General features: G+C 48.3%; 1 protein-coding gene across 2 annotated transcripts; it reads right to left on the minus strand.

Moving 5' to 3' along the window:
• Positions 1–635: 635 nt before the first annotated feature.
• On the minus strand, positions 636–4,319 carry LOC119278282. 2 transcript variants are annotated; one of them, XR_005137676.1, is made up of 4 exons: positions 3,050–4,319; positions 2,086–2,185; positions 936–1,044; positions 636–793 (listed from the first exon to the last, which is right to left on the minus strand). XR_005137676.1 is itself a non-coding variant. In XM_037559644.1 (3 exons), the coding sequence occupies exons 1-2, from the start codon at positions 4,182–4,184 to the stop codon at positions 2,133–2,135; spliced, it is 1,188 nt and encodes a 395-aa protein (XP_037415541.1). In that variant the 5' UTR covers positions 4,185–4,319; the 3' UTR covers positions 636–1,044; positions 2,086–2,132. The 2 variants fall into 2 exon arrangements, 1 of the variants encoding a protein (XP_037415541.1); XM_037559644.1 differs by having other exon boundaries at positions 636–1,044.
• Positions 4,320–16,877: the final 12,558 nt, after the last annotated feature.

Here is a 16,877-nt window from a genome sequence, read left to right on the forward strand (position 1 = left end):
GCAGAAGTTGCAAGGCTAGCCACCTCCGGATCTGTCGCTGTCATGCGCCTCGTGTCGCCGGATCCAAGCCACACTTGCACGATAGCAATGAATTCCTGCCAAAGCGACTCCGATGGTGGAGCTCGGCTTTCCTCCCAGGGCCGGCAAAGAGCCAGCCGAACGACTAACTCCTCCTCCTCCCCACAGGGGACAAGTTCCCAGTCAACGGAACCGGAGTTGCCGGACTCGGATTCGCTGCCCATGATGCCGAAGAAGGTCGAAGATCACTAGAGAGGAGCTAGGAGGGGAGGCGGAAGAGGGACGGAGCAGAGCGGTCTGAAAGTTGAGTGGAGTTTGGTCTAGCATGCGAATAGGGACGAGGTATTTGTGGGGTCAGGGTGGGCTGATCCAACACAGCCCGAAAGTTTGGGCTAGGTATAATGTGTCTGGTTGGGTGGCAATTTCGTGACCGGTCCGCACAGAGAGACGTATAGGGGTGTTTTGCGGAGTAGATGCTCTAACTCACTTGCACAAGGAAAAGGTACAGGGTGAAACTTCTGGTTTCAGTCTTTCACCTTCCCTCCGTACGTTTCACGCCACCAGCAGCATGCAGCAGTATGTATCATCGTAGTGTTCCACATCCCTGCAACAATCTCTGAAAGAAAGATCTGAAAATGACCATATCGGTTCAGTCTACAAAGACCATCTTACAGAAAGATTTGAAAGTGACCATCACCGCTAGCTACTGGGCAGAGTGAGAAACTAGCCTCTGAAAATATCTAGATTCTGCTGTTTCCAGTTCGTTCCTGGCTTCCTGCAGGTGTGCTTCACACTTGATAAGTACTACTCCCTCCGTTCCAAATTACTTGTCGCAGAAATGGATGTATCTAGAACTAAAAAATGTCTAGATACATCCATTTCTACGTCAAGTAATTCCGAACGGAGGGAGTACATACCACAACGGACCGATTTTCAGATGGAATGGACCATCACTGGCCACAACACCAGAAAATACAAAATGGAGGAACCTAATACCGATAAGCCATTCCTGCAACTTAGCCATACCTGCATAACAACAATCAAATCAGTTATATGGTGCCTTAGTGTACGGCGGGCAAATACTGCAACCATCTAGAATACCACGCATGCACAAAAAGGGCGGTCCGGTGCATGTCGCTCCCGCTTGTGCAAGGTCCGGGGAAGGGTGCGACCACTTTGGGTCTTTTGTACGCAGCCTTTCCCTGCATTTCTGCAAGAGGCTGTTCCCAGGACTCAAACCCATGACCTCATGGTCATAAGGCAACAGCTTTACTGCTGCGCCAAGGCTCCCCTTTACGGCATGCACAATATAATGTAAATAATACTGGGGGAATAAATGGCGAGACAATATAAAGTAAAAACATTCGGCTTGATTAGTTATAATCATGGTATACTTCTTATATATAAGCTCAAGCAGAACTACTCACAAAGGAACTAGTATTGGCAGATACTTTATCAACTCATAAAATAACATTTCTTTCAGCCCAGAATGGATGCCATTTTATAACTTTGCATGGCTTGCATAAGTTGCATTAGAAGTCAAAACAGTGCTTTATGCCTTCGACCACCATTTTCATTACCATCAGAAGTTAACAATATATAATATCGCCATATAAAATTATAAATTCATATAACCTGGAAATATTTTTATTTATGAACCAGTCAATGTAATAATATATAAACTATTGATATAGTAGTGATCAAATTGAGAAATTGAATTCATATAAAGTAAAAGCAACATCTGACTTGACTAGAGATACTTAGAAGTGTGTGCTAAGGAAGCTGTACTAACTAGGATTCTGAATTACTTATGTCCTAGTATATCTAATTATCAATTACTCCCTCCGTAAACTAATATAAAAGCATTTAGATCACTATTTTAGTGTTCTAAACGCTCTTATATTAGTTTACAGAGGGAGTACTTAGGCAAAGTAGTGGGTGGGTACAAATTACGAAAGGAGTTAATACGCATAGGAAAAAAGTATCAGTCAAAGCTCGGCAACAAATTGTAAACTAGCATAGATATCATATCCCCATGGACACATCTAGGAGATAATATTACAGCACCTTTTCAGTGATCACATCATACTAGCATGTCTCACCAAACAACCATCTCACATATTGTTCAACACTTCATCTCCATCATGTCCATCAAGAATGCCAGTTCCTACGAGCATAATAAGTCAGGAACCAATGACAATTCCGATTGAAAACCATCGATAGAAGAGAGAATTACAATGGGATATCTAGGTGAACTGAGAGGTGCATGGTTATGTAATCTTAGAAAAGCAACATGAGCCATAAAAAGAGTTATTTATTCTCTAGTGCAAATAGACTCCTCACTTCAGGAAAATATTTAATAAAACATAAAATAGAACTTCAATTTGTTCAATCGGTTCCAGCTTCCAAGTGAAAGAGTGTAACTAGCTTTAAGCTTCAAAAAGTGTCAATGGAGTTACACATTCGGTTGGTTCGATCTCAGCTTCCATTAAGTTCTCTTCCATTCTTGACTGTCATGTGTCACATTGTCAAGAGAACTGCGGCAGTACTGAATATTACCATAACGAAATTCCCGCGAGAGTACATTCTAGAAATCATCTTTGGTAGACTCAATTCCTTGTCAAACCAAGCAGAACAAATTAAGACATGCCAAATATAAACCTAACAAGAAATAAAATAGGTTCGGCCTATTTTAATTTTTTTTTTCAGAAGGGCTCTTCCACAAGGGACAAGAACTATTGCAACGATTTCCAACTGTTATGTATCCGGTGCTGAAAGATATAGACTTCAGATAGGCACATAATACTACATTTGAAACACAATTTACACATATGACCAACAGAAAAAAGAACAGTGACCTTACGTACTATTTTCTTTTAAAGAATTCATCAGGCAGCATAAGGAAAAATTGATGTGATTTGAACTTCAATCATCAGACTCAAGGACATGACATGATAGGCATTTCAGCAACTAATTACTAAAAATTAAATTTATGTATAACACTGTGAAGTAGTGAAGGCTTGGCTATTACCTGCAGCATAGCAACATGCAAATGGATAATAGGTAAAATTGGACCTCACGTTGGAAATTTTCTTAAACTCCACTGACTGGAGATAGACCATGAAGACACCAGAAACTGTCAGTGCAAGGACTGCATTACTCTCCTCGGCGAAACCCACTAAAGTGATAGAGTCTCCCTTGTAAGTTGATCTGAGCTCCTCGAATTCAATAGCTCTATCAAGCACCCATACAGCCAAACCATCAGAATCGGGCTTTCTCTTCCATAATTGGGCATGGAATTGCGAGACATGGATGAAGCCAAGCCTACCATCTTCGGCAGGTATAATCCTTAATTCTTGGTCGCCTTCGAGTGCTGGCAGCTCTGCCACAGCTAGGCTCTGTGTATCCAGATCAAACTCAAGTATGGCATAGTGAGGAAGCACCCGAAGTAACCAGCATAGGGAATTACCAATCAAAGTACCGGCTCCTTCCAAAGGTAGTATATGCGATTCCAGCTCCAGTGAGTTGATATTGCCCCATATGCCAGTCTCCGATGAGTAAAGGCATGCGGAAAATCTTGTTATTCCTGCAAATGCTATCAGGGCCACCTGGAAATGGCCACGGGTAGGGCGAAGCACCGCTGCGTTGAAGAAGCTCAACTGGTCCAGCTCTGGTGGGAGGAACAGGTGGCGCTGCTCGCGGGCGACGGGGTCCCACACAAGTAGGTGGTGCGGCGGGCCGCGGCCGAGGAAAAGTACAAGTCCGTGGCGGCAGTCGACGATGCGGTTGTCCCCGTTGAGAGACATGGAGAAGCGAGCGCCGGGGATACGGTCGTCCTTGTTGGGAGGCATGGAGAAGCGAGCGCGGGGGATGCGATCCGGTCGGCCCAGCATTGGAAAAAACGGACAGGAGCGACGGTCTTCGACGAAGAAGCCAAGGAGAGGAGGCTTGCCGTGGTGATTGCGGAAGCGGCGTTGGAATTGGGGATCGGCGACGAGGCTGCGCCAACGCTTGGAGACGAGGGAGGCCCGCGGGAGGGAGGAAGGCCGCGGGGGGAGGCGGAGGAGAATCTCCCGGAGCATGTCGTCGTCGTCCGGCAGAGAGGCAGGCGGCGGAGAGGCGCGGCGGCGGCGGCGGCGGGGAGACATCTCCGCTCTTGCGCTCATGGTAGGGCTTGGCAGTGCAGCTCCTCTCAATGGGTGATTTAGTCGGCGGAGAGGTGCGGCGGCGGCGAGATGTGGCAGCGGCGAGGTAGCGAGGGGATTGCTTTGGCGAGATGCCAGATCCGCCGCCTGGACTTGACCTCACTTCACTCACTAAGTAAAAATGCTACAGCTACGCAGTCTTATGCAAACGTTTTCTTTTACTAGCTCTCAAGAAATCAATCATGTCAGTACAAATAACATTCGAGAGGTAACAAAAATTACACCCAGATCCATGACTATTGCCCCTCCCCCATCGGAGCAAACAAACTTTATTCTATTCACGCTGTTTCATAATGTAGTGCATATAGATTTTTTTAAAAGTCAAGCATCACAAACTTTGACCAAATTTACGGAGAATTTTTTTTGCATCTAGAATGCCAAACTTACATTAGATTCATTATGAGATGTATTTGGTATTGTAGATATAAACAATTATCTCTAATAACTAGGTCAAATTTTTTAAAGTTTGACTTTTCAAAAATATATATACGCACACATTATTGAACAGAGCGAGTAATAGACAATCTAGAAGTCGTCCTGATAAGCCCTCACAGGATTAGCGGCAACCATCGTCAATGAAGAGAGTCATATATTGGAAGGGTTGAATATGTAAACACACAATCAAAGACGAATGAAGATTGCATCCAAACATGTCCATCGTAGAATAGCATTGACCGAATCCCGGGAGATCCGACGGAGACACACCTCCATACCCTTCTGATGATGCTACATGCACCATCGGGTGGGGATCGAACGTGTGAGGCATTATTCCTACTAAGTGAAATCATCACCGCAACGCTGCCGTCCCTCGGTCTCTACCAGCACTACAACAAACGTGGGTTATATCTGAAAAAGGCTTTCGCCCCACTTTATATATAAAGCAACACAATCAAACCGATACAGAGTGAAGAGAATGCCCGCTTGCAAAGTAGATCAAAGTTAAAAACAAGACTACATGAGTAGCCATACTGTAACACAAAGTGAGCAAGACTACCGAGAAGAAAGGAACCGAGACTCCTATGGAAATTGTCGGGCATAGATGCACCACTCAACCAAGCTATCGCCGGGGAGGGCGCCTGCCTCCCGCCCTGGAGTGTGGAGTGTCGATCCTGTATTAACAATGAGGACCGTGATTGGTGCTAACAATGACTCGTGTAAAAGATTAGGAGGCAAGCGAGACCGCCTCATGTCGGAGCTAAAGACGCTTCGAGATAGGACCAAACTAGCCGCTGATTGGATGCGATGCAACTAGGATGAACCTAGGCTCTACGACGACACACCCTCAAGAGGGTGATGATGAAACACACTGCCGAGACCAGAAGAGTGGTCAAAGGCTTTCACCCGGAGCCCTGCGTTGGCAGACGGACCATAGTGACACCCCCAAGAGGGACGCGACACCCACTGGCATCGCCGCCAGCTGGCATCAAAGTGTGGAGCCTGCTGAAGAGCTAACCAACCGCCACCTAGAGTCCAAGAAACCCCAAACCTAGCAACACCTCCGGTCATCATGGATAGCGCCTGTTGACGGACATATACCCCAAGCCCCATCGATGCCCCCGACATGACACCACCAGGACAGGGTAGAGGGAAGTAGGCCCGAACAACGGAAAAACCAGCCCAGAAGCGATGAACAACGACCACAGTCAGCCAACCAGATCCATGAATTCCATCCCATCCCATCCCACGGTCGGGTGAGACGGATGTCGGGCGCCCTGGCCGCAACCACCTCACAGGATGGCATTCGCGTGACACCCCTGGCTATGATCACCGCCACGGTCGAGGATCTCCGTCATAAGACCCAAACTGGGCCAGAACGGGTCATCCAAGCTGGCACGCCCCTAGGCCAAGGCAGGCAGGGTGACGACCCTCAATGGATCGCCGACCACCCCATGGTGGCAAAACAACGACGACGCTGCAGAGATCCATCGACGGTGATCTGCGCTAGGTTACAAGGAGGATATAGGGGGAGACGGGGAAGAGAGGAGGTTGTGTGGCACCCCGTCGCCGCCACCCATGCCAAGGCTTTGCCCAGCTCAGCCGACCGGCGGAGGTGAGGTGACGGGGAGGGGAGGTGGGAGCCGGTGGCGGCGCTTTTTGGTGCTTCGGGTTTCTTTTTCAGGCCGTGGGTGATATGTCATATGAGTACTTGATGTCATTTGAGATCATACACAAGCCTCTCCTTCTCCCCCTTTTGTGTATATCTGTACCCTTGGTTATCTATCATGTCTTCTGTAAAATTGTAATTGTTTTTGTGGATCCACTGATTTAATTGACCATGAAACTTTGCAACAACAAAAAAACTGACAAAGAAAGAATCAAGGGCCAGGCCAACTTATGTCATCAAGAACAAACATTGCATCTCCGTAATTCTATGGGTTTGTAGTAGCATATCTAGTGTGTCTTACACTATTGAAAAACATGCCGTAGAAACTCCTAAAGTCATATAACAATGCTACAAGGACCAGAATAACAAATGCAGACATGCCTTTTGAGTCCATATTTAACAATCACACAAAATGGTATTCCTTTTGTTTCTGTTCAACATGGTATTCCTTTTCATTATGTTCAAAATGGTATTCCTTTTGTTTCGGTTCAAAATGCAAGGACCGAATTTTGTTCTACTCGTAGTCTGAATAATGTTTCTCCATCCTTGCCTTCCATCACCTGGCCTACTGTAACAAAGCTAATTCCTCTGCATCTAATTGCTTCATAGACCGAGTTTGTTTATATCTAGAGTTCGTAGAATGATTAGTGAACATATAACCTTTTTCTTTTGAAAACATATTAACCTTTTTTTGTAGGCAGGGGAGGATGAACAATGACTATATTGTGCACTTCATCGCCTATGTAGAATGGTAGTTCTTCATGGCAGTCCATATTTTTGTGCATATTTAGCTTTTTTAAAAACATAAGGCTTTTTTTCGTAAAATGGTTATGCAGGTCCGAGCAAGCTCAAAGTAGGCTAGGGGAATGACCAATGATTATACCTATATACATACTAGTGCGCGTGCGCTCGACGCGCTGCTCGAGCGGCCGACGCCACGCCGTGTGATGGCGTGGGATCGTGCGGTCACGCACGGACCAGGTGGTTTTTGTCGGTTTTGGACGCGCCGCTTCTCCCGCACCCCTGGTCCGATTGTGCCGAGGCGCGTCGCATGTACCTGTTGGGTAACGTAGTAATTTCAAAAAAATTCCAACGCACACGCAAGATCATGGTGATGCATAGCAACGAGAGGGGAGAGTGTGTCCATGTACCCTCATAGACCGAAAGCAGAAGCATTAGCACAACGCGGTTGATGTAGTCGTACGTCTTCTCGATCTGACAGATCAAGTACCGAACGCATGGCACCTCCGAGTTCAGCACACGTTCAGCTCGATGACGTCCCTCGAAGTCCGATCCAGCCGAGCTTTGAGGGAGAGTTCCGTCAGCACGACGGTGTGGTGACGATGATGATGTTCTACCGACGCATGGCTTCGCCTAAGCACCACTATGATATTATCGAGGTGGATTATGGTGGAGGGGGGCACCGCACACGGCTAAGAGATCTCAAGGATCAATTGTTGTGTTTCTAGGGGGTGCCTCCCTCCCCGTATATAAAGGAGTGGAGGAGGGGGAGGGGGCCGGCCACCCTTGGCACGCCCCATGAGGAGTCCTACTCCCACCAGGAGTAGGACTCCCCCCCTTCCTTGTTGGAGTAGGAGAGGAGAGGGAAGGAGAGAGAGGGGGAAAGGAAAGGGGGGCGCCCCCCTCCTTGTCCAATTCAGACTTGGAGGGTGGGGCGCGCGGCTGCCCCTTGGCCTCCTCTCCTCTTCCACCACTTGGGCCCATGAGGCCCATTAACCTCCGGGGGGTTTCAGTAACCCCCCGGTACTCCGGTATATATCCGATAACCCTCGGAACCATTCCGGTGTCCGAATATAGTCGTCCAATATATCAATCTTCATGTCTCGACCATTTCGAGACTCCTCGTCATGTCCGTAATCACATCCGAGACTCTGAACTACCTTCGGTACATCAAAACACAGAAACTCATAATATAACTGTCATCTAACTTTAAGCGTGCGGACCCTACGGGTTCGAGAACTATGTAGACATGATCGAGACACGTCTCCGGTCAATAACCAATAGCGGAGCCTGGATGCTCATATTGGCTCCTACATATTCTACGAAGATCTTTATCGGTTAAACCGCATAACAACATACATTGTTCCCTTTGTCATCGGTATGTTACTTGCCCGAGATTCGATCGTCGGTATCTCAATACCTAGTTCAATCTCGTTACCGACAAGGCTCTTTACTCGTTACGTAATGCATCATCCCGTAAGTAACTCATTAGCTTCATTGCCTGCAAGGCTTATAGTGATGTGCATTACCTAGAGGGCCCAGAGATACCTCTCCGACAATCTGAGTGACAAATCCTAATCTCGAAATATGTCAACTCAACAAGTACCTTTGGAGACACCTGTAGAGCACCTTTATAATCACCCAGTTACGTTGTGACGTTTGGTAGCACACAAAGTGTTCCTCCGGTAAACGGGAGTTACATAATCTCATAGTCATAGGAACATGTATAAGTCATGAAGAAAGCAATAGCAACATACTAAACGATCAAGTGCTAAGCTAACGGAATGGGTCAAGTCAATCACATCATTCTCCTAATGATGTGATCCCGTTAATCAAATGACAACTCATTTCTATGGTTAGGAAACTTAACCATCTTTGATTCATGAGCTAGTCAAGTAGAGGCATACTAGTGACACTCTGTTTGTCTATGTATTCACACATGTATTATGTTTTCGGGTAATACAATTCTAGCATGAATAATAAACATTTATCATGACATGAGGAAATAAATAATAACTTTATTATTGCCTCTAGGGCATATTTACTTCAGTCTCCCACTTGCACTAGAGTCAATAATCTAGATTACACAGTAATGATTCTAACACCCATGGAGCCTTGGTGCTAATCATGTTTTGCTCGTGGAAGAGGCTTAGTCAACGGGTCTGCAACATTCAGATCTGTATGTATCTTGCAAATCTCTATGTCTCCCACCTGAACTTGGTCCCAGATGGAATTGAAGCGTCTCTTGATGTGCTTGGTTCTCTTGTGAAATCTGGTGTAACACCCACGATGCGGCTATATCTCCCACGTGTCGAAGCACGACTTAGAGGCATAACCGCATGGTGGTTTTGTCGCAAGAAGGGTCATCTTCACACAATCCCATGTAATGAACAAGAATTGGGATAAAGAGAGTTGGCTTACAATCGCCACTTCACACAATACATAAATTAAGATCATACATCATTCAAATACACTCATAGACCGGCTACGGTCAAGTTCAAATGAAAAGAAGACAACCCCAAATGCTAGATCCCCGATCGCCCCGACTGGGCTCCACTACTGATCATCTGGAAACGATACATAGTAACGCCCAAGGGCCTCATCAAATTCCCACTTCAGCTCAGTTGCGCCATCTGCGCCAGTATCCTTGGCACCTGCATCTGTTTTGGTAGAATCTGTGAGCCACGGGGACTCAGCAATCTCACACCCGCGAGATCAAGACTATTTATGCTCATAGGTAGGAAAAGTTGTGATATGGTGGAGCTGTAGCAAGCACTAAGCATATATGGTGGCTAACATACGCAAGTGAGAGCGAGAAGAGAAGCAACGCATCAGTCGAGAAACTAGAAGTGATCAAGAAGTGATCCTGAAACTACTTACGTCAAGCATAACTCAAACCGTGTTCACTTCCCGGACTCCGCCGAGAAGAGACCATCACGGCTACACACACGGTTGATGCATTTTAAAGAGGTCAAGTGTCGAGTTATCTACAACCGGACATTAACAAATTCCCATCTGCCTCATAACCGCGGGCACGACTTTTAAAAGATTATATACCCTGCAGGGGTGTCCCAACTCAGCCCATCACAAGCTCTCACGGTCAACGAAGGATAAACCTTCTCCCGGAAGACCCGATCAGTCTCAGAATCCCGGTTCGCAAAACATTTCGACAATGGTAAAACAAGACCAGCAAAGCCGCCCGAAGTGCCGACAAATCCCGATAGGAGCTGCACATATCTCGTTCTCAGGGAACACCGGATGAGCCAGACGTCGGGTTGGCATAGACCCTGGTTGCCCAAGGGGCGCTGGACATCGCTCAGGTTGGACCAACACTCGAAGGAGCACTGGCCCCGGGGGGGGGGTAAATAAAGATGACCCTTGGGCTCGCGAAAACCCAAGGGAAAAGGGCTTAGGTGGCAAATGGTAAAACCAAGTTTGGGCCTTGCTGGAGGAGTTTTATTCAAAGCGAACTGTTAAGGGGGTCCCATAAATCACCCAACCGTGTAAGGAATGCAAAATCAAGGAACATAACACCGGTATGACGGAAACTAGGGCGGCAAGAGTGGAACAAGTCACCAGGCATAAGGCCGAGCCTTCCACCCTTTACCAAGTATATAAGGTGCATTAATTTAAAACAGGAGATATTGTGATATCCCAAAATATCAATGTTCCGACCAGGAACAAACTTCATCTTCACCTGCAACTAACAACGCTATAAGAGGGGCTGAGCTGAAGCGGTGACATAGCCAAACAACGGTTGCTAGGACAGGTTGGTTAGAGGTTTAACATGGCAATAGGTAGGCATGGTAAACAAGGCAGGTAGAGCTAACATAGCGATAGAGCGAGTACTAGCAAGCAGAGATAGAAGTGATATCGAAGGTAGGGTCATCTTGCCTGCAAGGTTCTCAGAGTTGTCGAAGGCTGGATCCTCGTAAGCGTACTCAACAGGTTCCTCGTGCACGTACTCGTCTCCCGGCTCTACCCAAAGCAAGAACACAAGCAAATGAACCACAATAAATCACGGTGCAATGCACAAGCAACATGATGCAATACATGACATGATATGCGAGATGTGATATGCAATGCATATGCGTGCTTCGGAAGGAAAAATGATGAGCAAGGCATCAACTTGGCAAACCAAGTATGCCACTGGAAAGATGAGATGATTTCGGTTGAAATCGATATAAAGATCACCGGGAACGGATGCACGGTTTGCAAATGACAAGCAAGACAAGAATGACACAAAGTTGCGATTAACAGCACGATGCTACTTAGCATGCAACAAGAAACTATGCTACAACACCCCAAAATAAAAACAAAGCATATGGCAATGATCTACAGGAGATGCTTTACAAAAGAGGAGCACTGAGCTACGGCTAAATCACATCATAACAGGTTCAAACAAGCATGGAGAAAGTGCAAAAAATATCAGGTTGGACATGGCATAAACAGCATCACGAAGCAATGTCCAGAGCAGGTTATCAACATGCTACAGGAACTTATAATAGCAAAATAAGGCATGGCATGAATCTACTCAAAGCATAGATCAAAAGTCCCTTACTGACCATAAGCCAAAAAGGATCAGAAAATATGATGGCACCCACGTAAACATAGCAAGTTTCGTTAACAGATTCAGCAAACAAAGCATGGCATTGACATAATTACGAAGGCACCTTCGTGAGCTCGATGCACTCACTACAGAGCACTTCATGATAAACTAAGCATATATCCATCAACAAGACATGTCATAGAAGCTATACATGGCAAGAAACAACATCATAGCATACACGGATCAACTACAACAACCTTGGCCAAATTGAATAACATGTAAACAATCTGCCAGGAAACATTTTGAAGAAAAAGTAGAGCACGAAAATGACATGCTAGACTACTCCATAATTGCAACCAGGACCATGGATGGATAGAGCATAACCATGTTTTCAAAACACCCTTACTGAAGTATCTCAAATTATGCATGGATCTCTCTGTAGCAACATGTTTACATGGCATCAAAATTACAGCAGAACAGGGACTAAAATCAGCATTATCACGAAGCCTAGTTTGCATGCTTGTGCTAGTCACCACATTGATCACAAAAATACATGGTAAGCACCTCTGTAAATAAGACATAGCCTAGTTCAAAACACATTTAGGGACCAAGTCCATAGGATGCACACATCAATCATGGCAAAAATGACAACAGAGCTCGTGCTGATAAGAATCTGAAACTAACATTATGAAGCCCTCTTCCAACAGCATTTCGGGCATCAAGATGAGTTCAAATGTCAATGATGCAATGAGATGAAATGATGTACTCTTCGAGACGAACAAATCGGTATGCTACACGCCCAAAACAGAGCCACGGGTGTAAAGTTGTGGCACGACGAAGATGCAACAATTAATCTGCAGAAAAAGACTTAGACGATTTCGGGGGTCGGGGAAAGTCAACCTAGGTTTCTGGATCGGGATCTGGCTCGGGCTTCGAGGACGGCGGCGCGAGATCCGGCCCGGGCGCGGCTGCCGGAGTCGGGGGAGGACGGGGATGCGGCCGGAGGCTGGCGGCGACGGGGCGGAGGCCGGCTACCGCGGGACGCGGCGGCGAGGTCGGCGGCGGAGCGGAGACGGAGGCCGGCGACGGCGGCGACCGCGGGACGCGGCGGCTGTCGTGGTTCTAAGTCTGACAGTAGAGTGGGGGGTAGGTATGGAGAGGCAAGGTCCTAGCTATGGAGAGGTTGTAAACACAAGAGATGTATGAGTTCAGGCCCTTCTCGGAGGAAGTAAAAGCCCTACGTCTCGGAGCCCGGAGGCGGTCGAGTGGATTATGTGTATATGAGTTATAGGGTGCCGAACCCTTCTGCCTGTGGAGGGGGGTGGCTTATATAGAGTGCGCCAGGACCCCAGCCAGCCCACGTAATGAAGGGTTTAAGGTGTATTTAGTCCGGGGCGTTACTGGTAACGTCCCACATAAAGTGTCTTAACTATCATAAAGTCTACTTAACTACAGGCCGTTGTAGTGCAGAGTGCCTTTTGACCTCCTGGTAGTCGAGTGAGTCTTCGTGGTCGAGTCCTTCAAGTCAGTCGAGTGAGTCCCTCGTTGGTCGACTGGAAGGTGACCTCTTCTAAGGGTGTCCTTGGGCAGGGTACTTAGATCAGGTCTGTGACCCTACCCTAGGTACATGACCCCATCATTAGCCCCCGAATGGATTGAGGCTTTGAGTGACGGAGGAGTTGATGCTGTTTCCGATTAACCTTTGCACACTGGTCGTGCGTTGTTCTGAACCAGAGAATCTCTTCGTTGATAGTGAGCAACTTGTCTTCAGTCGACTCGATCCATTCTTTTCTTTCGTCGAGTGATCTTTCGGGCTTCGTCGATTTCCGAGCGACGGATCGCAGGAAATCCCGCGCCTGACAGACCGATCTGCCATTCGCGGATTCCGCGGGATGCGAAATTTGGGGAAACGCGCGAAGCGGAGCGGACCGCGGCGTTCGGATGGGACGGGACATAGACGCCTCGATCCCCGCGCCGCTTTCTTCGCCACGTATCCCGCCCGCGTAACAGTTCCAGGATATGATTAGATCGACCGGGCCCACCTGTCATCCACTCGGAAGGGATCTTATAAATGCGCCCGGCGGGGGTTTTTTGAACAGTGCCTCAGCATTCTCTCTCTGCCCCCTTCGTCTCCGTCCAACGTGCTCGCTCTCGCCTCCGCACCACTTCTCCTCATGCGCCCCGCCGGTAGCCATGGTGAAGGAGAAGACGGCGGCGCTGGAGCGCGCGAAGAAGGCGTCGGCGACGGACAAGGCGAAGGGGAGATCCACCAGCCGCGGTGGGTCTTCGTCTAGATCTCGTCTGCCGAAAGGCTGGGTCCAGGGAGATTGGATCCAGTCGACCATCATGGAGAAGGATCTCCTCGACATGGCCAACGAGGGCCTGATCTCTCATGGAGCTGCGAGGCTTCCGGGGAAAGAGTGGCAGCCCCAGCCGGAAGAGGGTGAGTGCGTGCTTCTGGCTACCCATGTTGACCGCGAATTCTCTTTGCCACCGAGCATTTTCTTCCGTGGTTTCTTGAAGTTTTTTGGAGCGCAACTCCACCACTTCACCCCGAATTCTATCGCCTACCTTGCCGCGTTTGTGTCCATGTGTGAGAGTTTTCTGGGCTGTCGACCGCATTGGGGCTTGTTCAAGCACATATTCACATGTCGCTCTCAAACCGTGAAGAAGGCGAGTCCAGGCGACGAAAGAACCCGAGTGGTCCAAATGTGTGGAGGTCTGGGGATCCAGGTGAGGAACAAGAGCACCTTCCCAGCCATGACATTCCCCGAGTCAGTCAGGGGCTGGCAGTCGACCTGGTTCTACTGCCAGGACGAGTCGATGCCGGGGCAGTCGAGTGGACTCCCTCAATTTACCATGGACCGAGTGAACAAGCCCTCCTCTCTAAAGTTGATTCCGGAGGAGAAAGCTGACGTGAAGATGCTGATGGAGCGCGTAGTTCAGTTGGTTCGGGAGGGAGTGACGGGCATGGATCTCCTGGAAGTTTTCCTTAGGCGCCGAATCCAGCCTCTTCAGTTCCGGAACCATTGCATGTGGTTGTACTATGGGACTGAGGATGTGACTCGGGTCAATCCAAAAACAGTCGACGATGCTACTCTGGAAAGGTGGATGGCCGCTGTTACTGGGAACAAGGACAACCCTCGCGGGGCCAGAAGGATTCCTCCACTCGACTGCCACAGTGACCCAAACAAGGTATGTCTGCTCCACTTCCCATTATATTCTCGTCATATTTATTTCTGTTTTCTCTGCCGATCGGTCGACTGATCTTTGTCTTGTTGTTTATCGGGCCCTCACCGGACTGTACTCGATGCCCAACGGAGCCCAGGCTCCGACTGAGGAGGGAGAAGCGAGCGGGGGCGAGAGCCAGGAGGAGGAGTGGGACTCGGACGCCGCTGAGGCCGATGATGATGACGATGACGATGACGATGATGACGATGAGGACGAGGAAGAGGAGGAGGAGGAGGAGGTCGCACCACCGCGCTCGGAAAGGCGGTCGAAACTTGTCCATGACCCTGCGACCGAACGCGGCGAGGGGGTTGCGACTGTTACACAGTCGACCAAGCGCCCTCGGACCACCTCTCCGGCGCCGACTGAAAAGGCGCTGAAGCAGCCCAGGGCGGCCCCGTCGAAGCCGACCAAGCACCTGCCGAAGATGAAGGTGTCCATCCCCACCATATCAGGGTAATCATGTTGTTTAAGTCTTCTTGTTCTGTGTGAACTTTGTCTCTGATTGGCGCTGGAGTTAGTCGACTGATTCTTTGGAGTTGCAGTGCTGCTACTTCTGAGACCTCAGCCCGGGCTGACGACCATGAGATGGAGGACGCAGCAACCTCAAAACCAGGTACTATACTCTTAACGCCATTTTTAGTCGACTGACTCATGATCTCTAATTCTGATTCTTTTCTGTAGCTCCATCCAATGTTGTTATCACTCTCCCTGATGATGATGAAGATGAGGAACCACTGAAGTACAGAAGGAGTAGGAAAGCGTCTGCCAGCAGGGTGACCCAGGATGTGACGGTGCCTGAGACTCTGGTCGCGGAGGAGGAGAACACCACTCGACACACGGTGTCCTTCGCAGATCCGCTGACGAGTGCTCCGCAACCGTCCCTCTTCACGACACACCACGTCCCAGAGGACCAAGCCGGCGCAGCGAAGGAGGCGATACGCCAGGCAGGGATCATGATGGAGCAGTTGAAGACCATCCGGGATGCGAGCCAGGCAGCTTACGACGCCAGTTCTGCCCTTCAAAGCAATGTTCAGGTCAGTCGACCACCGTTTGTTCTGTTAGGATATGCTACCAAAAACTTTTCCTTTCCAAAATTTATAGTAGTCACCCAGTGGGTGTGTCGATTTAAACTCCGTGTTAGCGGGGGCACGCTGAGTGCACCCGCTAGGTGTAGTCCCCAAGGCTAAGGTCGACTGTTGGCAGTCGGCCTTAGGCTTTATAATTTCAGTCTTTCCGTCATTCGACTATGGCGACTGGATTTCGCAAACCGGTCGACTGGTCGACTCTGTCTTCAATAGGATTAGTGGGGGCACGCTGAGTGCACCCACTGGGTGTAGTCCCCAAGGCTAAGGTCGACTGCTGGCAGTCGGCCTTAGGCTTTATAATCTCAGTCTTTTCGTCATTCGACTATGTCGAATGGATTTCGCAAACCGGTGGGGGCACGCTGAGTGCACCCACTGGGTGTAGTCCCCGAGACTGTGGTCGACTGCTTGCAGTCGATTACAGTTTTAAAGAATACATCTCTTTTTTTTGTTTTGAGGTCGACTGGTCGACTCTATCTTCAATAGGATTAGTGGGGGCACGCTGAGTGCACCCACTGGGTGTAGTCCCCGAGACTACGGTCGAATGCTTGTATTCGGCTGTAGTCTTAGAAACGCATGATTTTTCCTTTTCCACTCGGAAGTGAATTATATTTGACACTTAGTCGATTGGTTCTTCGCAGAACTCCTGTGATCTTGTGGCTCGCTACTCTGAGCTAGAAAACAAGCACGTTCAGCTCGAGCTGAATTTGAAGCTGGTTTAGGAGAAACTGACGAAGGCAAAGGAGGAGACCGAAGGTATGTTTGGTGAGACCTTGATGACTGCTTTTTCCCTTCATTTGTTTCAAAATCTGATCTTCCTGTAACTTGCAGGTAAGGTGAGGGAGGCCCAACGGAAGAAGGACGTTGAACTAGCTGAGAAGATCAAGCTTGTTGACGAGAAGTTAGCTTCAGTCGCCAAGCTTGAGCAAGAAAATGCCAATCTGAAA

Source organism: Triticum dicoccoides, chromosome 3B (assembly GCF_002162155.2).
Source record: "Triticum dicoccoides isolate Atlit2015 ecotype Zavitan chromosome 3B, WEW_v2.0, whole genome shotgun sequence".
NCBI classification, from domain to species: domain Eukaryota; kingdom Viridiplantae; phylum Streptophyta; class Magnoliopsida; order Poales; family Poaceae; genus Triticum; species Triticum dicoccoides.